General features: G+C 35.3%; 2 protein-coding genes across 2 annotated transcripts; one reads left to right on the forward strand and one right to left on the reverse strand.

Moving 5' to 3' along the window:
- The first annotated feature begins 3,954 nt into the window (after positions 1 to 3,954).
- Positions 3,955 to 4,314, forward strand: LOC116137878. Its single transcript, XM_031423580.1, has one exon. The coding sequence runs from the start codon at positions 3,955 to 3,957 to the stop codon at positions 4,312 to 4,314; it is 360 nt and encodes a 119-aa protein (XP_031279440.1).
- A 1,439-nt stretch (positions 4,315 to 5,753) lies between these two features.
- Positions 5,754 to 20,303, reverse strand: LOC116137880. Its single transcript, XM_031423581.1, has 6 exons — positions 20,255 to 20,303; positions 18,568 to 18,955; positions 18,173 to 18,403; positions 16,681 to 16,948; positions 14,664 to 14,677; positions 5,754 to 5,958 (listed from the first exon to the last, which is right to left on the reverse strand). The coding sequence occupies exons 1-6, from the start codon at positions 20,301 to 20,303 to the stop codon at positions 5,754 to 5,756; spliced, it is 1,155 nt and encodes a 384-aa protein (XP_031279441.1).
- Between the last annotated feature and the right edge of the window lie 2,105 nt (positions 20,304 to 22,408).

Genomic DNA, 22,408 nt, shown 5'->3' on the forward strand with positions numbered 1-22,408 from the left:
ATTATTCATTTGAAAAGTTAACTAAACAAACAAAATTAAATTAAAAAAAAAAAAAGGGGGGGTAACCCGGCCCAGCCCGCAGCCTAACCCGGCGGGTTAGGGTTGGCGGGCCGGGCTGGGCCAGCCAATCTCCAAGAAATGGCGGGCCTAACCTAGCCTGCCTTTGTTGGCGGGCAGGTTAGGCCCGACCCGCCAAATTCAGTGACTCGCTGTGGGTCGAGTCGGGCCGGGCGGGTCAATTTTCCACCATTAGTGGGTACAGTCCTCATCTACATGCACTTGTAACAAACTGTACAAATTCTTCTCTCTTATTCTGAGGCCGCTCACTAAAGGTGGCGTGCATGTAGCTATGCTTTGTTGGGTACAGTCCTCGTCCACATGCATTTCTAATAGATTGTACAAATTCTTCTTTCTTATTCTGAGGCCGCTCACTAAAGGCGGCGATCATGTGGGCTATTCTTCTTCTCAGTCACTCACGGGTTCCCCATCGTGACAACCTTCTCTTCTCTTATCTTTTTACATTTCTTTTAATAAAATTTCAGATTTGAATTATTCTTTAATTATATTCTTTAGAGGATGATTCTACAATTTATTTATTTACTTTCTTTCTCTTTATTCTTTAATGTCCTCATACATGTGTATGTGCATGGAAATATGCTCATTCTTTGCTATTCTTTCTAAATGGAAATGTGAGAATGTGAGAATGCATTATGGCATATAAAGATATAATTAGGGAACCAGTATTCTCTACCAAAAATAGTCCCATACTTGAAATCAATCATAGATTATTAGACTAAAAATAAACTAATAAATTATAAGCACTTTTGATGTAGTCATTCTGCAAAGGTCATATTTAAGGAGGCATATCTTGAGTTATACACATCAGATTGCTATGATCTTGGTCTATTTTAAAGATTAGAGAAAGGGCTACAACGTTTATGTTTAGGTCTCAACCCACATCAATATGTAAGATGCTCAAATATCACTTAAAAGGCCATGGATTTGACAGGGCGGCCATGGTAACAAGTTTTCTCTTAGGATTTTCATCAAACAATTTATATGCACATGCAAATACTAAGTTGGCTACACTTTCACATCTTTCTCAAGCCACCAAAATAGGAGTAAGAACTCCCTAAAGCCAACCATCAACCTAGCTGAAATTCATCCTCCACCTTTCCACATCCATACTTTCATTTTTCATCCAAAATTCCATCAACTCAACACACACAAATACATCAATTCTCATCACATATTAATAAATCAATTCTCATCCCATACTAATAAATCAATTCTCTACTCATCATTCAAACACATATACAACATAAAATAAATTTCTCTACACAACTTGTGATTAAATCAAGGCTAAAGATGGATTTACTTACCTTGAATTTGAGCAACTCCAACACTATAATCTCTCTTTGGTAGAATTCCCTTTCCTCCTAAACCCTAAGCATATACAACCATAAGAATTCAAGACTTTAAAATTTAATCTCACTTCTTGGTGCAAGAATCTTACCTTTGGATGCTTATGATTGAAAATCTATCAAAATCTAGCCAAAATCCTATGAATTTCCTTGGAAATCTAGTGAAGAAATTTGAGAGAATGGTGTGAATGGAGGGGTAGAGTGGGGTTTCTCCTCTTGAACTCTTATTATATATATAGTTTTCCATTTTACCCTTGCACTTTCTAAAAATTCTATCTATGTCCCTCAGTCAATTACAAGAATGCCCTCATTTTTATTAACTTCTCCATGTTATTCTACTTCTTTTCACTCCCCACTTCTTCAACTAATTATGAGTGAAAAGACCATTTTACCCTTAATGAAGGGTTAAGGAATTTTCTTTACATTTATCTAAGGTAACTTCAAAGAAATCCAACTAAGGATATTAAGGCATAAATAAAATTACGTACCTTGATATGGGTGTTACATAGAAGATTTGATTATCATCTTATTGTCTTCTACACATTGATGATGACAACTTAAGGAGAATTTCTCTTTTTTTTTTAATGATCAAGGTGTCTAGACCAGCTTTACATGCATCTCAATTAATCTTTTTTTAAAGAGAACTTCGGTGTCGACCATTAGAAAAATAACCTAATTTTTTCAATATTTTAATTAAATAATTTTTAAATTACAAAATAATTAACATTTAAATATATTTTTTAAAGGTGAAAATAGAAAATTTAAATTCGAAATAAGATCAGAAAAGTAATTTTCATATTTATATTTTATAATGAGAATGGAATATAGATTTACTAGCCTTGGAACCTTAATCCTAATCCTAATCCACCATTTCCCAGAGTAAAAATATTCTAAGGGTGTGTTTGGTTTATGGAAAGTTGTATTACTGAAAATATTATATTAACGAAAAGTTAGATTACCTAAAAGATTACTTTGAATGTTTAGGAAAATGTGTTTGATTGGTTATAATAAATTGGTGGGTATGTTATATTGATATATTTGTTGGGAATAATAAATTGGTCGATATGTTACATAGATTACAAAATTGCCCTCCTTTTAAAATATTAATATAATATTATTTTTTGAAGAAAAAATTTTAACCCCCTATGTTTGAGATATTACTAAAACACCCCAACCACAAAAAAATTTATTTTCCAACCAAATCACCCCGACCCTCCCCAAGCCATTGTCGGGCCACCTGCCACAACTGCCGGTGGCAAGGGCAGTGGACATAACAGCGCACGACCAGCCAGATCTAGCTAGTCGTACGCCGATAGGGCCTTCTGGCCGTCATTATTTCCAGTCACAGGCTTGTAGTTGTCATTAACGACCAGAGTTCTAGCCGTCAATGACGACTAGAACTCTGGTCGTTAATGACAACTACAAGCCTGTGACTGGAAATAGCTATATCGGTGCACGATCGACCAAATCCAACCAACTGTGCATCGTTCCGACGACGTCATCCAACAGTCGGCAACCGAGTGGCCAAATTTGGCCACTAGTCATGTGTAATATTTTTCAATTTCATGGGTATTTTCATCTTAAAATTTTTTTATATAAGGATAAAATAGTCCTTAATTTTTTTTCAAAAGAAGAGTATTACTATCCAAAAATTTTAATAGTTTAGGGTAAAATTGTAACAAAACTAAAATTATCAAGTAATCTTAAACTATCTAAGAAAGTGGAGGTAATCAAATTACCTCTTATATTACCAACAGTAATTATTATTAGTTTTGGAAGATTACCAAAATCTTATATTACTTGACAACTAAACAACTAAACGTGGTAATCAAGTAATATAAGATGACATTATATCGGTAATCTCATATAACCCCCAATCAAACACACCTAAGAGTAAAGTGTCATGTTGTAACTTCTCACTTATCAATTATTATTGTTAATTAATCAAACCAACATGTTTACATTCTCCATTAATCATAAACTTTATTCTTGGTTAATCACATCAACATGACACAACATGTTTAGATTCTTAATTAATCATAAACTTCAGCCTAACTCGACATGACACAATTAGAACTTGTATCTCATCATCTCCAGATATAATTGAACCTTGTAAATAGAAACCCTTTTTTCTCCCGAAGAATCAAATCAAATGAAATCAAATTAATTATTATCTCTGGTAATTCTGCTTCATGATGAATCCCAGATTCTAGGATCATGGTGCTTATATTTGAGATTATTAATCTTATTTTTCAGCAACCAGCTATGACCATTTGAAAAAAGAAAAAATTCTTGGACCAAATTTTTTTTATTAGTTTTATATAACATAATTGTAGTAAATGTTATGTTAAACCATGCATTAATTAATTCATCTACAAATTATATTTTAACAGATGCATGATCTGCATGAAACAATATTATATTCCATAAAACATGAAGTTTCCTCTTATAAATACCCTCATGGTTCCATATTCTTCACAAATTAAACTTTCGAAATCCTAATATTATCAGAGCTTTAGTTGAAAAATTAATGGCTTCATCGAAGGGAGTTGCTTTGGCATTACTTCTCTTTTTGGCTTTGTTGCTATTTTCTGTTCCTTCCACATCAGCAGAGAAAGAGAAGAAGCATAAGCAATGCAGCAAAATTGGAGCACATTTCCATTGTGGTGAGACATTGATGAAGGTGGCCCTGGGTATAATATCAGATAAGGACTGCCAAGGTTGCTGCAAGTACCTTAAAGAGGTAGATGAAAGTGAAGCTGCTTCATGCCTTTGCAAGGCTGTTCCTGATAAACACAAGGATAAGATTACTTATACTTTGAACTCAATCCTCAAGACCTGTAAGATCGATTGCAAAGTCCCTGCTTACTACAAGTGCCCAAAAGAATAGTGCCGTTAAATCATTCATTGATTTATGAATGATTCGATTCGTTGTGCATGGGTTGAATAATAATATATGGTTTTTTTATTTCAAGTATTTATGTATCAATAATTGAAGATGTTTCAGATCACGTATCAGTGACCTGAAATTTTCTTCTCGGATAATTATTTCTACTCCAACCTCCTTCTTTTTTATTTGCAGCAAGTTCGTCACATAATATATATTTCATATATATGATCATCACAATATATAAGAAAATTATGATAATATATATATATACAGGGTGCTATGGACTGTGAGTCTGTGAGCTAATTTATGAGCCCCATTATTACATAACTATGACTGAATGATGCCATTAATTCATACCCAATTTACATTTTAAATTGTTATAGATCTTCAAGTAAGATGAAAAGTTCATTTGCAAAGCTGAATTTGGGTGTTTGAGTGGTTCAATAAAGACTCTTAGATATATTATTCAATAGATCATGAGTTCGAATCCCTGCTCAGTAACGATTAAGGGTAACCACTAGAACTCTTACTTAATTGATAGTTTCAATATATATATATATGGTGTGAGTGTTATTAAGTCCTACGCTCCTATAATATTTTATTTTGCCTTAATTGAGTTGTGCTAGAAAAACAAAGGTTAAGCTGCGTAATTTGTGGTCAGCCACATAAGTACAAAAACATATTTTGTTATGTAAATTGTAAAACGATGAATAATTTTTTTTTTTAAAATTCGATTCATGTTATCAAACTTTCAGATTTATTGTATGTCAATGATTTTGCGGATGTTAAAGCTAGAAAAAATTCTCTAGCTATTTCTAAAGTGGGCGTCGGCAATTGAGAATAATATACAATCATTTTCTCCTGCAAATTTCTTGATATTTTTAAGAATAAAAGTATATATAATTACATATATAACCTGATTAACACATTACTGGATTAGTTACAATACAATTGACTTTAATAGCACCAACTTCATATGCTCTTCCAATTGCCCTTTGGTTCTACTCAATTGTCTCCACATCTATATAACGTTACTATAAAAAAAATTAAAAAAATAAAAACAACCCTTTTTCGTTGGTTGAGTACTGCTGTAAATCTGTTACTCTTGATATGAATAGTATACACGTCTACAACGAGATTTCATTTCCGCTGCAAGAGGCACTGGAAATAAGTTTTTTTCAACTTACCGTCGTATATAGCTTTTTTTCTTGTAAAGGGCATTGAATTTAAAGGCTAGAATCAAAAAGAAAATATAGCTCATTGATCAAGCTTATAAAGGATTAACACTGTCAGGTCATTTCTTTTGCAAGTATGCAGATCATGTATAAATTTTTTACAAAGTATCTACAGCTGAGTATTTTTTTTAAAATCAAAGGTCTAAACCAATCTCACAATGCTCAAACCTCTCTTTCTTTGCGGCAGATGGAACGAGAAATGTATCATCTGTTCTCCTTTAAATTCACTGGCACAGGCTTGAACGCAGCCAACACGACTGCGACTTTACATGCAAGAAATCCCATCATCCCAAACAAGAGTTCTCTTGGAGTCAACATGAATGGAATATCATCCCCTGCGCTATACTTGATAGCTAAAAGAGAAAATCCTATAGCCAATGCAAGGCTTGACAATGGACCCTTAAATCCTCTATAGACATTGTGAAATTGAAAGAAAAGAAAGATAAAACTTGATTCTAAGCTGAATAATTCTTTGTATTTGATTGATTAACTAGTTACAATACTTTGTGGCTGCTTATATACTTGAAGAAAATAAGTGAGAGAGTGAGCGAAGAAGAGTGAAGTTACAACAGCTCATACACTGAATAATCGTTTTGAGAAGACGACTTTTACAACTAAAGTGAAACGACATCGTTTGTGAAATTATGTCAGGTCCTCACATTTTGAGAACTTGCAGTTAGCACCATGAATCTTTGGTCAACATTTGCCCTCAAACTAAGCTGCTTCTCTTCTCCATTATATCTTCAGCATTTCCCCGCAAAAAAACTGATTCTGCTTTCTATCAGAATCTGCATTATCAACACTACTAATCTGCTGCATTACTTCTATATCAACAAAACTGCCTAAAATCTCCAAAAACAAAATCTGCATTATCAACACTACTGATCAGCTGCATTACTTCTGCACCAACAAAACTGCATAAAATCTCCAAAAACAAAATCTGCATTATCAACACTACTGATTTGCTACATTATTTTTATGCACCACCAAAACTGCATAAAAACTGCATTAGCATTATTTTTCTGCACCACCAAAACTGCATAAAAAACTGCATTAGCATTATTTTTCTGCACCACCAAAACTGCATAAAAACTGCATTAACAACTCCCTGCATTACTTCTGCCTTAGCATTACTTTTCTGCACCACCAAAACTGCATAAGCATTATTTTTCTGCACCACCAAAACTGCATAAAAACTGCATTAACAACTCCCCGCATTACTTCTTATCTACTGCATTATTTTTCTGCACCACCAAAACTGCATAAAGACTGCATTCACAACTCCATAACAGCTGACCTGCTACATTACTTCTACATCATAAAAAATTTTGCTACATCATCAAAAATTCTGCATCAATCCAAAACTTCATAAAGATTCTGCATTAACAACACCACAACAAGTAATCTGTTGCACTACTTCTACATCACCACATCAAAGCTGCATAAAAATATTGCATTAACAATATCACAACAAGTAATCTGCTGCACTACTTCTGCATCACTACATCAAAGCTCTAAGCTACTGCACTACTTCTGCTCCTGCATTACCACATCAAAACTCCATAAAAAAATCTTCATTTAACAACACCATTACAACTAATCTGCTGTAGTGATTTCTAAACCAACAACAGGCATGGCAAGAACATTCAATTTCTGTCTCAGTTCTTGAAATTGAGTTACTGACAGGGCCTTGGTTAGCACATCTGCTATTTGTAGCTGAGATGGTACATACTGAACTGCAATCTTCTTTGCAAGAACTTGATCCCTGATGTAGTGAACATCAATTTCAATGTGTTTGGTTCGTGCATGAAAAATAGGATTTGCAGCAAGAGTACCTGCACTCACATTATCACACCAAATAACAGGAGGAATTTTCAGGTTTAATCCTAACTCTAAAAACATGCTCTGTAGCCATGCAATTTCAATGGCTGTGTTAGCTAATACCCTATACTCAGCTTCAGTTGATGAAAGAGCAACCACCTTCTGTTTTCTTGAGCTCCACTGAATTAGATTAGGACCAAAGAACACACAATACCCACTTGTAGACCTTCGGTCATCCAAATTACTATCCCAATCCGCATCAGCATAACATTCAATGCTAAGAGATGCTGCTGGTCTAAACTGTAATCCATAGTACTGAGTGCCTTTTATATACCTTAAAACCCTTTTGCAAGCCTGCCATTGAAGCTCAGTAGGAGCTTGAAGATACTGACTTAGTTTGTTTACTACAAATCTTATATTGGGTCTAGTAAGGGTAAGGTATTGAAGGGCTCATATGGTGCTCCTATAGAGACTAGGGTCTTTGAACAAAGGGTTGTCTGTAAAATAGAGTTTGATACCAACAGTCATTGGAGTTGAACATGCAAGAAAATCTTGCATTTGTGTCTTGACAAGTAGATCAACAATATACTTAGTCTGTTTTAAGTGAATACCATCAGGTGTTCTTGTAGCTTCTAACCCCAAGAAGTATTTGATGGAACCAAGTGTCTTTAAAGCAAATTGATCATTCAATTCTTAAACAAGCTGATGTATGGATGAAGAGTTGGATCCAGTAATCAAAATGTCATCCACATATATAAGAATATATGTAACATGACCAGAATTTTTACAAATGAACAAACTAGAATCATAAATAGAATTATGAAATCCTTTGGCAATAAATGCAAACTTCAGCTTGTCAAACCAGGCTCTAAGGGCTTGTTTTAGGCCATAGAAAGCCTTATTTAATTTGCAAACATAAGAGGGAACAACAACATTTTCAAATCCATCAGGTTGCTGCATGTAGACAACTTCATTCAAAGTACCATTAAGAAATGCATTGTTCATGTCCACTTGTTGGATATCCCAACCATTAGTTATAGCAAGGGTGAGAATGATGCTAATGGTGGAAGGTTTAACTACAGGACTAAATGTTTCAAAGTAATCCAACCCGGGTGTTTGTTGAAACCCTTTAGCAGCCAATCTAGCTTTGTATTTTTGCAAAGAACCATCAGCATGAAACTTGGTCCTAAACACCCATTTATTCCAAACTACATGCATGTCATTAGTTCTTGGTACCAAAATCCAGGTGTTGTTTTTCATTAGTGCATCAAATTCCATTTGCATAGCTTCTTTCCATTCAGCAGTAGCTAATGCCTCTTTCACAAAACAAGGTTCAGGGAGGATAGAGGTGTTACCAGATAAAATAAGTGCAGTTTTTCCTGAATGGTTGAGGGTCACAGAAGAATTGGTTTTGGACCTTGTTAACATGGGATATGTGTTTGTATTTGGAGGCTGATCAGTTGATGTAGTGAGAAACTGTGAGGGTGCCAAGTCAACTACAAGTTGGCAGTGAGTAAGATCTTGATTAGAGGATGATTGAGAAGTGACAGGAGGATGAAGAGGTGGATAAGAGGTTAGATCTATTACAAGTGTATGGTTTGAGAGTTTGGAATCAGTTTGCTTATAGGGAGAAGGTATTAGTTCAAGAGAGGGATTTTGAGGATTGGACACTGGTTTAGATGAATCAGGTGCTGCGTTTAAAGAGTTTGGAGAGGAATCAGTAGGTAAATTGGAGATATTTTCAGGAGCAAGGTCAGACTTATAGGATGATAATGGTGAGGTAGAATTTGATACTCCAACTGTTGAATGAGGACTATCTTGAGAGCATTCTGCTGGAGAGTTTTTGCTGGATACATCAGGTGGTTGAACTTTGGAATAAGGAAAATGAGTGTGTGACTCTTTGAAATATGATTCTCTAGGGGCTGAAGTATTAGGCTGACCAAAACCAGATTTAAAAGGAAACTCTATTTCATGAAATTTAACATTAGGAGTAATGTAAATTTTTCCTTTGGCACTTAGACACTTATAACCTTTGTGAATTAGTTTGTATCCTACAAACACACACTTTGAAGAGTGAAAGCTAAGTTTATGTTGATTATAATCTCTCAAATAAGGGAAACAAGCTGACCCAAAAACCTTTAAAGAATTGTATAGGGGTGGTCTACCAAACAGCACCTAATATGGTGAAATAAAATCCAAAACAGCAGTAGGCATTCTATTTATTAGAAAAGCAGCGGTGTCAAATGCAAACCACCAGAGATGCATAGGCATGGATGCATGTGCTAACAAAGTTAAACCTGTCTCTACTAAGTGTCTATGCTTCCTTTCACTACGTCTATTTTGTTGATGCACATGAGCACACGAATACCTAAACTGGATTCCTAATTTTGTTAAGTAAGGCACTAAACCTCTATACTCACCCCCTTGATCAGATTGTAAACAATGGATTTTATGTTGAAACTGTCTTTCGGCTAAGTGATGGAATTTGATAAAGACAGATTGCACTTCAGCCTTGGTTCTTAAGGGAAATAACCATGTAAATCGACTATAATCGTCTAGGAAATGGATATAGTATTTGAACCCTTCTAAAGATGCAATTGGAGCTGGACCCCATATATCACTATGAATCAATTCTAATGGTTTAGTGGCCCTAGAGTCAGAGATAGGAAAATGGTTTCTATGTACTTTGCCAAGTTGGCAGGCCATCTGATAAGAGTGTAATTTACATATTTTTATTCCTTGCATATTATGTTTTTGTTATGTTTTATGTCTATTTGAGTGATTAGAGTTATTTGTGAGTTTGGCATAGTTGGATAGACTTTAGGAAATAAGTGATAAAAGATTAGGAAATTCCATATTTTGTTATTCTGACCAGTGCGCGTTTTTCAGGTTTTTCATGGAGTTAGATTTCTTGATTGCAAAAGTGTTCTTCAGAAAAAGTAAAGTTGACAAATCAAACTTTCCAAGAAGGTATTATGGGCGAGAATGAGTTTGTTTGGGTCTTCATCAGTTGTTGCAAAACCGGACCTGGAATCCTAGTGAGGAAGGATTTCCGGGCTGAGTATTGAATCTTCGAACGGGCCTAACTGAGATCAGATATCGAAAGTGGGTGATTCAAAAGCCCAGATTCATCAAACATTGGAATACAATTTTTACGAAGTGACCAAGCCCAGAAAAGATCTTTTACATTGCGAGAACTGGTGCAAAACTGGAGACGAATTCTATTTTCCATATCTGATAAGATTTTGACAAATCTGGAAGTCTATCTTCAGGAAACGTCTAGGAAAGAAATTCCATGATTCTTGGGGTAGAATTAAGGAAAACACATGTTATTTATTAATGATTTGTTGGTTAAAAAGAGGGGGAAAGAACAGCAGTAGTTTTTAGTTTTCGGTTTTCTTTTACTTTCTACGTCAAGATGTGAGGCGGTCTTTCTTTTTCAGTTCAAGGGATTTTAAAGCCTAATTCATGTTATTGGTGTAACCTAACTTCAGTAACATTATTCTTAATCTCGTTTTTATTGGAATTGTTTATGTTATCTATTTTAATTGTTTATAATTTTCTGTTTGGGTGATTTAGTAAGGCCTATGAATTGTTAATTAGACTTTTATCTGTTAGAATTAGGAATTGTGATCCGTAATTGTCCTTTTTCTATTCAATGGGTAACACATGATGATAGATGATTATGGACAAGTTTTCATTCTGTCATCTTGAATAACATAACCTAAGTTAAATAATCCGAGCTTGTGTGATTGCTGCTTAGATTGATCTATTTTCCTAATTCTTAAGGCTGCCATTGAATTAAACTTAGAGAGCTTATTCTAGGTTGTTCGAGGGTTAGGATCTACTTGAAGAGCTTATTTCAGTAGTGATGATTAAGGGAGAATTCGGGTAACAGAGCTTGTTGTTTCCTAGGGTCAGTAGTTCCATAATAACGAGATAGAACAGTGTTACGGTTAGTTCATGTCCAATGCATGTTTAGGTGGATCTTGAACCGAGAACTGATTGCTTTTAATATGATATTTTCTACCATTGTTTGTTTTACTTTAGTTTGCCTTGATTACAAACCCCTTTCATTACTCTGTTGTGTTGTCTTGTTCACTGTTTAGGGTTTTATTGTGTTGTTTTCATTGTGGCTATTGGCATAGAATATAAGATTTAATCGAATCATTCCCTGTGGGATCGACCCTTGCTTACCCTATATACAATTTAGTAGTTAGGTTAGTAAGGTTAATTAATTTAGTGCATTCGGCACGCTATCAGTATCACAAAAAGATAAGGCTGGAGTGGTTTGTGATGAATTTGAGTGCACTTGATGCATGATTTTATTAAAAACTATTGAGTGTGGATGACCTAGACGATTGTGCCAAAGTAAGGAAGCAGTTTCTTTGTTGCTAACAGCTTTGAATGCTAGAGATGAATAGTCAGTGATGCTGGATTCACAGTTAGGAATATTAGAAACAGATGCACCTATATCAGACTGAAGATTTCTGTGTATTTCAACATGATTTGTATTTGATGAAGTTACAATGTCAGATACATGAGAACCATAATCAGAGATAGTATGTAAGGGAATATTGACAGTACATGCTGATGCATCAAACATATCAGAATTATTACTAGCAACATTAGTATGATTAGTAAAACAATTATCATGGGCAGTATTTGATGATACATTAACAGCGACATGTCAGAGATGCTAGTACAGTGTGTCAAATCAGAACCATCTTTATTAAAGGCAACAGAATTACAATTGTTCAAAACAAATTAACTAGCTATTTCATTACTGCTATTTTTGGTACTGCCAACCTTAAGACAGTATGTGGATTTATTCTTAAGACTAGACACAGGATTATTGCAAGAAACAAGACTGGAGGTTTTAACACAACTTCCTACAGGCTCATTATTAATAACAGCAGACTCAGGTTTAGTAGAAGTTACTTTGGTAGGTTTAATTGATGAGACAAAACTCTGACATTTAAGAGGTGCAGTAGACTGATCAAAGGAAGGTAGAGGATTGACAGAAGGAAGTCTCAACTGATACAGTCCAGCATTAAGTTCTCCCTGTAGTAACACTGCCCTGGAAAGTTTGTCCTTAACAATGCAACAATCAGAGTTAAATTCTACAACAACATTATTATCCTTAGTGAACTTAGATATACTGAGTAGATTTTTAGTGATTCTAGGTACGCACAAAACGTTTTTTAAGTGTAAACATTTAGATTGTAAAAAGCTAGGTAAGGAAGTAAAGCCAATATGTGAGATATCAAGGAACTCACCATTGCCTACTTGTAGTTGATCAGCTCCGCCATAGTTTCTGCTAACAGTCAACTGATTGAGGTCAGAAGTGACATGATCCGTAGCCCTGGAGTCCATATACTAGGTAGGATCTTCAGCAGTTGTGTAGGAATTTGATGCAACAGGTATATGTGATGAAGGCTGTGAGTTAAATGGTGAAGGTTGTTGAGAGGCAAAGTAGGCTTGAGTTGGTGTTGTGATCTGCTGGCTTGGAATTGTGAGGTTTTGTGGTGGTGAGGTAAAGTGTTGTTGCTGATGGTTAAGGCCACTATAGTTGCCATGTGGTTGTGTTGTATTGAAAGAGACAAAGGTAGGTTGTAACGATTATGGAGATTGTTGTGAAGGGATCTGTATTGTTTGATTGTTTGGATTGGTAAAAGATCCATTAAGTTGCTCACTAGAGTTGAAAGATTTATTCCCAATTGAGTGATTGGTAGAACTGAACTATGGAGATGCACCATTTACAACACCTATGGAATGATTATTTGAGTTGTATTGAGGAGGGGCACCATTGTAATTGGAATTGTACCGATGATAACACTGCACAGCAGTGTGTCCAATTTTACTGCAAAGTTGACAAATCGGTATGCCTCTACCATTTCCTTTACCTCTTCCTCATCCAAAACTTATAAATCCAGTAGATTGATAAGAGACGGTTGAAGCACCATAAGGATTAGAAGGTGCTGGTTGATAAAATTGGCCATAATGGACAGAGGGAACTGGAGTAGATAAAGGACAATGTTGAGTAAAAGATGGATTGGATAAAGTGTTTAGGGACGGAGGAAATTGAGATGAGAAACTTGAAGTGTTTATAGGATCATTTGAAGAATTATTGGTGTTGATAAAGGTTGGCTTAAGACCAGCATTACTCACAGCAGCAACATGGACAGAACTAGCAGAAAAATCAACAGAATTAAACTTTTCTAACCTCAGTTCATACTTCTGTAACAAGAACTGTGCTTCTTGAAGTGTCACTGTATCAAACTTGGATTCAAGCTGTGAAGTCAAGTTAACCACCGCTGCATCAAATTCAGGTCCCAAACCGTCTAACACATACTAGAGTACTTTTTCATCAATGATAACTAGACTACTAGCAGATAAACTTTCTGCTATATTTTTCATCTTCTTAACATACTCACTAATGTTTAAATTGCCTTTTTGTGTAGTTTGTAATAGGTTTTTCAAATGTAGAGCTCTGGCTTTAGAATCATTTAGGAATTCTCGCTCAAGACCAAACCAAATCTCAAATGAGAGCTGACATTTTGATATACAACTAAACATGCATTTAGAGCTTGAAGCAAGTCACCAAGTAACTAAAAACTTGTTAGTTCGTTTCCAAGCATTGACTTTGCTTTTGTTTAGGTTGTTTTTTGACAGAGCACTTTCTATTTCAGAGGAATTTTCACTTTCTGATGAAATTAAAAGTTGAGGACATGAAATTAAACCTGTGAGGTGTTCTTCCAGCTCATGAGCTCCAACAGTAGAAAGAGCTTGCAACCTCCAAAATCGATAGTTATCTCGATAGTTATCTCGCGTCAACTTTGGATTAATCAGTTGTGAGCTTGAAGAGAAGATTGAGTATGAATTAGTGGAATTTTGAAGCTTATTCATGCTATTTGTAGAGAGATTAACACCAGAAAAATCAGCCATTGACGTGAGTCTAGGGCTCTGATACCATGTGAAATTGAAAGAAAAGAAAGATAAAACTTGATTCTAAGATGAATAATTCTTTGTATTTGATTGATTAACTAGTTACAATACATTGTGGCTGCTTATATACTTGAAGGAAATAAGTGAGAGAGTGAGTGAAGAAGAGTAAAGTTACAGCAGCTCATACACTGAATAATCGTTTTGAGAAGAAGACTTTTACAACTAAAGTGAAACGACATCGTTTGTGAAACTTCATTCAGGTCCTCACATTTTGAGAACTTGCAGTTAGCACCATGAATCTTTGGTCAACAGACATTTCCTCCTTGTAATGCCCCATTGAGGTACGTACTTAAGATTTGCTGTATTGCTTAAATGTTCATTGATTCGGTTTTAATTGAGTCTGTATGTTGAGTTGGTTGAGTGTTTGCCGTGAAATTGGTTGAGTTTTGAGGAATCTTAGAATTGCAGTCTTCGTCGGGGCGAAGAATAGTCTTCACCGCAGCGACGTTAGCTTTGAGTAAGGCAGTGTCGACTCTGTAACTTTTTGCCAGGGCGACGGAAGTTTCTTTGCCCGCGGCGACGAGCCAGTTGAAAAGTTTAATGAGGTTTCTAGGGAATTCTTCCTTTGGGGCACAATGACCATTCTACCCCTAATTAGCAAGAAAAGTGGGGAGTAAAATGTGAGTGAATTTCATGGAGAATAGGTTAGTGTGGGGGTGTGAGTGAAATGAATCAAAGAATATAGATGAAATTTCCAAGGAAGAGTAAGGGCAAATTGGGAAATAATGGTTATCTTATGAGCTAGAAAGGGTTAGGTGAAATAAACCCTCCATTTCATTAATTTCCACCGCCATACCCATTCTCTAAAATTTCCTTTCAATTTTCCTAAGATTTCTAAGGGGTTTAAGAGAGCTTTTGCGTGGATTCATCTAAAGCATCCTAAGGTAAGGATTCTTGCTGTAGATGTTTGCTTATAGTTGTATTGAAGTCTTATATGGTTGTTGTTGTTGTTGTATTGAGTTGTAGAGAGAAGACAAGACAACAAAGGGAAGGAAAAGTGCTAGAGAAGTCACTTTTTCGCAAGGTAAGTAAATCCAACCAAGTTGAGACTTGAATAAACTTATGAGTAGAGATTTAGTATAGATGCATGCATGTATAAGTATGTTATGCTTGTTGAGAAATTGAGTTGAGATGACTATCTATTTTATGGTTGTTGGAAGAAGTGTTTTAATGTGTATTGAGAGAGGGAATTTGAGATGAAGTTTGAGAGATGTTGTGTAAACCTATTTGGAAGTGCCTTTCTTGACAGGGATTATGGTTATATGAGGGAGTCTTCTTCCATTTTGGATGGCTAGAGAATGAAGTAGAGTAGTAATTATAGTAAAGTTTTTGTATGCACATGAATTGTTTAATGAAATGCCTAAGAAAAGTATGAGCATGAGTTGTGACCCTTAATTCTTGCAACATTGCATATTCGCATTTCCTAATTGCATTAATGAGCATAAACTACCCATGTGCATTAATTGTGTATTGGGTAATAGCTTGAGAGAGAGTCAAGACTTTTGAGTATAAGTTACACTATGAGTACTAGTTTGAGAAAGAGTAGAGAATGTTGAGAATAAGCAACTCTAATAGTAAAGAGAATAAAAGAGAGAAAAAAGAACAGAGTACGTTGTGTGATGGGGAGCCCGTGAGTAATAGGTAGAGTAGTCCCGCATTGACGCCGCATTGAGAGAGCGGCATAAGTATGAGAGAGAGAAGTGGTGTAGCTCGTGAGAGTGCATGCGGATGAAGGCTATACCCGAGAGTACCCGAGAAAGAGATTATACACTCACATGGCCAAGGGTTCCGAATCCATGCATAACCGAGTCCGATCGGCTAGAATGAGTAGAAGTCACGTAGAGCGGGAGCGAGTCCCAGCCGTGTCTCCAGTAAGATGAGGCCATGACTTACTAAAGAGAGTGAGTAGAAAAGAGTTATGAGAAAGAGAAAACAGAGAGAAGTATAAGAGAAAGAGTAAATGAGAATTGTAAAGAAAGAATTAGAGAGAGTTACGGGGTTAGATGAGTAGAGGATTTACTTATTGAGCATTTTTTTAGTGCTCACCCCGTTGTTTCCTATGTTTTGCAGGATCTAGGTAAGGACACGGTCGGGTGGGCGTCAGCAAGTGAAGGGAAATGGCTACACTATCCACCATGTTTTTGATCACTTTTGTCCATGATACAATTTTTTTGTAAAGAATATTTATATACATATATATGTTTAATGAAAGAAAATTTTGGGCCCAACTAGTTATGTTATGTTCCATGTGTTTTCATTATGTATCTTTTATGAGTATATGAGTAGAAAGCAGCTATTACACTCCTGGGTTATTGGAACGCAATGCTGGAGTTGGTAATCCATCAATGGACCTCTGCAATAGCAATAAGTACAAAAAACCTCTCACCCCACGAATTAAGAACACAAAAGCAGAACTCTCACCAACTGAGAAGGATGCAACTGATGTACCAATGAAGATCAGAATGGCATCATAGAGTAACAAAGAGAATTTCAAAACTGCATATTCCTTCATGCTTTCCTCATTAGATATCCCACCACTCAAAAGTGGAGTCGACTGCCAAAGGCTTTTACTTAATAAGTTGAATGGATCAACCCAGATAACTCAATTATATTCAGGGGCGGACCCAGCCCCTTGGGCCTACCCTCACATTTTATAAAAAAATGTTTATATAGGCCACAAAAAATTCAATTAATATATATATATATCCTGGTCTACCTTCAGATTTAAAAAAGAAAATGAGAAATATTATACATACATCCAGACTCATAAAAAACTTGTTATATATATATATATATATATTTCAAGCTTACATCATATTAAAAGTTTAAAACTCACCACTTTTTTCTATATCCACCTGTTTTTATGATTTTATCCCTAAAATTCTTTATTTTCTCATTCTCTCTTTCACTTTCCCTATGTTATTCATTCTTAAAACTTTTGAGGACTAAAATTATTGAAGCTTTCACTAATCAAGGTGCCAGAATTAGTTTCGTTTTTTGTTTTATCAGTTTTAGGTATGTGTATTGCTCTTTTCATTTTAGTTTATTTTAGGGTTGAATCATGCTTATTTTTTGAAGGCTTTTTATTCTAATTTGATGGAAAAAGGCATGGATCTTGTGAGTTTGTTTTGTGTTTTGTGTTTAAGAATGTTCATGCTTTCCCAAATTAAACCTTAACTATATTTTACTGAATATTATTCTTCATCCTTCACCCATCACTTTCTTACATTTCAAACGTCACCGTTTGGTTGCTGAAAATTATTTAAGAAGTTTGAGTTATTATCTATGTTTATACTAAAAAAAATTCCCCGTTTTTATTAATTCATATTAAAAGTCAAGGCAACGTTGACTTAATTTAAGTTTTGATTGACTTTAGCTTAGGCTAAGCCTAATCAAAGTCATGAAAATTTATATTATAATCTTTGAGAGCGAAAACAAATTAAAAAAAAAAAAAAGAGGAAAACTAAGAAATTTGTATAGAACATTTTTTGTGGATTGTGATTGTTGTAAACTCTTTTAATTATATTGGATTTTAAGTAAATCCTTAGATTCTCGTGGTCTTTTGCTATCTTTAATTGAAAAGGTTTTTCTACGTAAAAAATTTCTTGTGTTTCCTCGTGAATTGGATGTTATTTTCAACATAATTTGCTCAAGGTTTTGCTTCTCATAGATTTATTCAAGTAGTAAAGTATTATGTTATTGAATTATTTTCTTTCAGATTATTGATATTGTATTATATCATTTGCTTAAGGTTTGTTAATTTTTTTAAAGTTTTCATTAGTTGTTTGACAAACAATGGCGGAACTGCGGAGGCCCCCCGGGCAAAAATCTTGGGTCCGCCACTGGTTATATTGAAAGGTCTAATCTCCACCATGGATGCATCGCCTCCCTCACCGAGCAAGATGTCGGTAACTTCAAAGTCGTAGCAGTAAACAGTATACTTGATTTCTTCTCCATCATCTTCTTTTGGTAAAGGTTGAGAAGCATTAATGACTGTCAGGCTCACACCTCCTAATCTCCACTGACTTGACCATAGAAATGAAAAAGATAGAAAATGTAAACCAGTCATTCAAAATTCCAGTCAAGCATTGACAGAAATGTTGAACTCATGCTAAACAGACTAATGTGGCAACTTTCTCAAAAATTATACCGTAGCTGCAAATTAACGAATCATTTGTATAATGATTACTAACCTGATTCCAGACTGATCCAAAGAGCTTCAACTTTTCCCAGTCTAGGTCCCTCAAAGATGAACTCATCCGAAGAACCTCTCTGGAAATGGACAATATTAGAATCAACTGAGTCCTTTGTCTTGGCAAAGTGATCAGTCACCAAACTTGGTGGTATCCTCTGTAATATTGAGTTACCGTCTTCGTCTATCATGCAGAAGAGTATACTAGCATTTAAATCACTCAGACTTGAGCCATAGATATTACTTGTCTCTATCTTGACCTTAAATAAAGACTGAGATCCACTGACATTGAAGGATGAAATAATCCTTTCTAATGAGGTTTCAGTGCAGACTTTAACTTCTGTGGCTGGCAACAGACGTGAAGGTTTTGCATAGCCCTGAAAGTCTGAAGCAAATACTTTTTAAGTTCACTAAATTATTATTTGAAATTATATTAAATCAAGAGTGGTTGAATATTGAACCAAAATCAAATTTAAGAAGCAAACACAAAGACATTATAGTGCTACCGCCATTAAGTTAACAAAGTTGTTATTCTTCTGTCCTTGAAGTGCAGATATTTAAAGCCACCAAGGTCCTAGATATCATAATACCATAGAAAATGCCCGACCTAAAATTGACCTGGCTGTTGCATGTAACATAATCCAAACTAACATAAATTTCCAGCTATGTTACTAGCTAAGGCCTTTTTCAATGTGTGTAAGTATACAATTTGGAAAGTAAAAGAGAATTTCTCACAAGTTCTGAACCAGAACATATGTTTGACATATAGATGATTAAGACGTTAAATCCAATATCATTTATATACCCAAAGATACAATTAGGAATATATACCACATAACCTTTAAACAAGTATGAGTAATGCTATACATACAAATTGATGCAACATTGCTTCATGATTGCTATTTTATTCACTTCAATTTGTTTAATTTATGTTTAGATTTCTCTCTAATTACATCTTGTCATATCTACTTGTACATATTAGTTTATATGACTTTATATGTCCATCATTATTCAACAAGTATATGTGTAATAGATCCACAAGCTAACTGGTAGATTCAACTTTGAGAGGCCACTGTTAGCCAGATTGAAAAGAGGGCAGTTTCGTAAAACTGCAACTCCACAAAAGAAACAACGGCGTCGTTTTGAGAAGAATCACTTTACTCTTTAGTTTATCATTGAGCTGGGTTTACTCTCAGCATTTTGTCTTCTCTCTCTCTTTGTATATAAACAAACGAATTATTGTAAAGTGTATCTCATTGAAAAATTAATAAGAAGAGTTCACGATTTCTCAGTTTCTCTCTTTCAGTTTCACATGGTATCAGAGCCTAAGACAAGCGTCGACGGCAACGATCTGAACAATTGATTTTGTTTTCTTCTCAGCTTCAATGGAGAAAATGTAAAATGTTTCAGCTAATCCTCCGCTCTCAATCTTTTCGTCAAGTCTTCAGGTCATCACTCCCAAACTAACGAGAGATAGCTACACTGATAATTACTGATTCTGGTGATCGCAAGTCCTTTTCACTATAGGAGCTCATGAACTCGAAGAACATTTGACAGGTTTAATTCCCAGTCCAGCTCCCTTTATTAGCTCTGTTTCTTGTTCAATTGAGTTGAGTGATAGTAAATCGTCTGAAACCCTAGCTAAAGAAAAGCTGAATCCAGCTTATGTAACTTGGAAACAAACATGACAAGTTCCTTGTTAGCTGGCTTCTCGCCTCAATTTCTGAGTGCATGTTCACTCTTGTTGCAAAATGTTAGTTTGCATCTGAAGTATGGTTTAAGTTAGAAGCTGAGTTTGTAACTGAGTCAAAGGCCAGAGCCTTACATTTGAAGAATTTGCTTCAAATAACTCAAAAAGGCAATTTGAATATTCATGAGTATGTTAAGAAAATGAAAGGCATTGCTGAAAGCCTATCTGCGAGTGGTCAAGTGATCTCAGATAAAGAAATTCTTCAACATATTTTAGACGGTTTAGGTCCAGAATTTGACGCTGTTGTTGTCAATCTGACCTCCAGGGTAGAGTCTAAGGTTGATCCGATTACTTTGCAAGAGGCTTAGTTTTTGTTGCAGAAATATGAGTTGCGGCTTGATAGGTTTAACTCTATAGAGTTTCATGGAGGTTCGGTTAATGTTACTTCTCTTGAGAATTCAAGTGATTTAACTAGTCAAAATTCGTTGCCTATCAATGCTAAAGTTTCCTCTGCACCTACTGGTACTTTTGGTTTGGTCACACATAGTCAGTCTCAACTGCAAGGCTTACCTAATCCTCCCATAGGATCTCAGAATTATCCTCAGTTCAGCTCTAATGATACTGGATCAAACTTTGGATATTATGGTGGAAATTCAAGCCATTTTTACTCTTCATACAGACCTGTATTTAGGAGAGGAAGAGGAAGAAGTAATGGTAGAGGCAAGCCTATTTGTCAAGTTTGTAGCAAAATTGGCCATACAGCGGCTCACTGTTATCATCGCTACAACTCCACTTACACTGGTGTGCTTCCTCAAAGTAACATGTCAGGACAAGGTGGTTCTAGTCCAGCTTTTCACAATGGATTTTATGGATCTCAGTTTGGAAATCAGTAGCATTATAATACTGGCAGTCCGTATAGTTCTTATTCTGGAAGTCAGCATGTGATTGTTCCCACTAATGGATCTTATGATTCATCATCTCAGTCAACTATGAATTCCAACTTGCACAGTCAACAACAATACACTAATCTGCAAGGCAATCCATCTCTTACTCATCAACAGCAAGGGTTTCATATCCCTAGTCAGCAAAGTTCCTACAAAAATGCAATTCCCAACCAAGCTCCTAACCAAGCTTTTCTTGTGTCTAACCAACCACCTTCCTCAAACCATTATCCTTAAACACACATGACTGTCCCAGTTACTGCTCCTATTGATCCAGCCTGGTACATGGATTCAAGAGCCATTGATCATATCACTCCTAATCCTACTCAACTAATTTCCAGCAAAACCTATGATAGAGTTGAGCAACTACAAGTTGGTAACGGTGAGTCTCTCCATATATCTCATATAGGCTCTACTTTATTTCCCAATTCATTTCATTCTAAGTGTTTACATTTGCGCAATGTGTTGTGTGTTCCTAGAATAACTAAAAATCTCCTTAGGATTTCTAGATTCACTAAAGATAATCAAGTAACTGTGAAATTTGACTCTGATTGTTGTGTTGTTAAGGACAAGTCTACCAAGGTAGTGTTACTGCATGGAGGACTTAAGGCTGGTTTGTACCAATTGCACATACCTTCTTGCTTCTCCTCTGGTTACACTTCTGGTGGTCTAGAAAAGTCAACTGCTTTGAGTTCTAGGTTTTGTAATAATTTGTTTTCAAATAAGTCAGTAGGTACTAATAGTCAGTATAGTCATAGATTGCCTCAGTCTATTAGTTCTCTGAATAATTTTCAAGATGCTAATGCCAACTATAATATACTGTCTAGCAATCCAATGAATGATGTTGTTAATCACAATCATAGGCTGCAAGATCCACAATTACTTCGTAGTACTCAAAGTCCTATCTCATATGCAAATGATTGTACTCCTGATTTCATTAATAAGACACAATGTTTGGAACATAAATCTGATTCTAGTTCTGTTCTGCATATTGCTTCTATGGTTGATGCTGATGCAAATCCTGCTTCTATGTTTAATGTTGATGAAAATTCTATGGTTAATGATAATGCAAATCCTGCTTCTATGTTGAATGTTGATGAAGATCCTATGATTAATGTTAATGCAAATTCTGCTGCTATGTTGAATATTGATGAAAATTCTATGGTTGATGTTTATGCAAATTCTGCTTATGTGTTGAATGATAATG

The sequence above is a fragment of the Pistacia vera genome, unplaced genomic scaffold (genome assembly GCF_008641045.1).
Source record: "Pistacia vera cultivar Batoury unplaced genomic scaffold, PisVer_v2 Contig337, whole genome shotgun sequence".
Taxonomy (NCBI): domain Eukaryota; kingdom Viridiplantae; phylum Streptophyta; class Magnoliopsida; order Sapindales; family Anacardiaceae; genus Pistacia; species Pistacia vera.

Excerpts from the sequence above, each read along its gene's own strand:
- LOC116137880 (XM_031423581.1), bottom strand. The coding sequence starts at position 20,303 with ATGCACTCAGAAATTGAGGCGAGAAGCCAGCTAACAAGGAACTTGTCA. Across the intron at positions 18,956-20,254 it reads GCTAACAAGGAACTTGTCAT|ACTTTCAGGGCTATGCAAAA; the intron begins GTTTGTTTCCAA and ends TATTTGCTTCAG. Across the intron at positions 18,404-18,567 it reads ATCAGTCTGGAATCAGGTTA|TCAGTGGAGATTAGGAGGTG; the intron begins GTAATCATTATA and ends TCTATGGTCAAG.
- LOC116137878 (XM_031423580.1), top strand. The coding sequence starts at position 3,955 with ATGGCTTCATCGAAGGGAGTTGCTTTGGCATTACTTCTCTTTTTGGCT.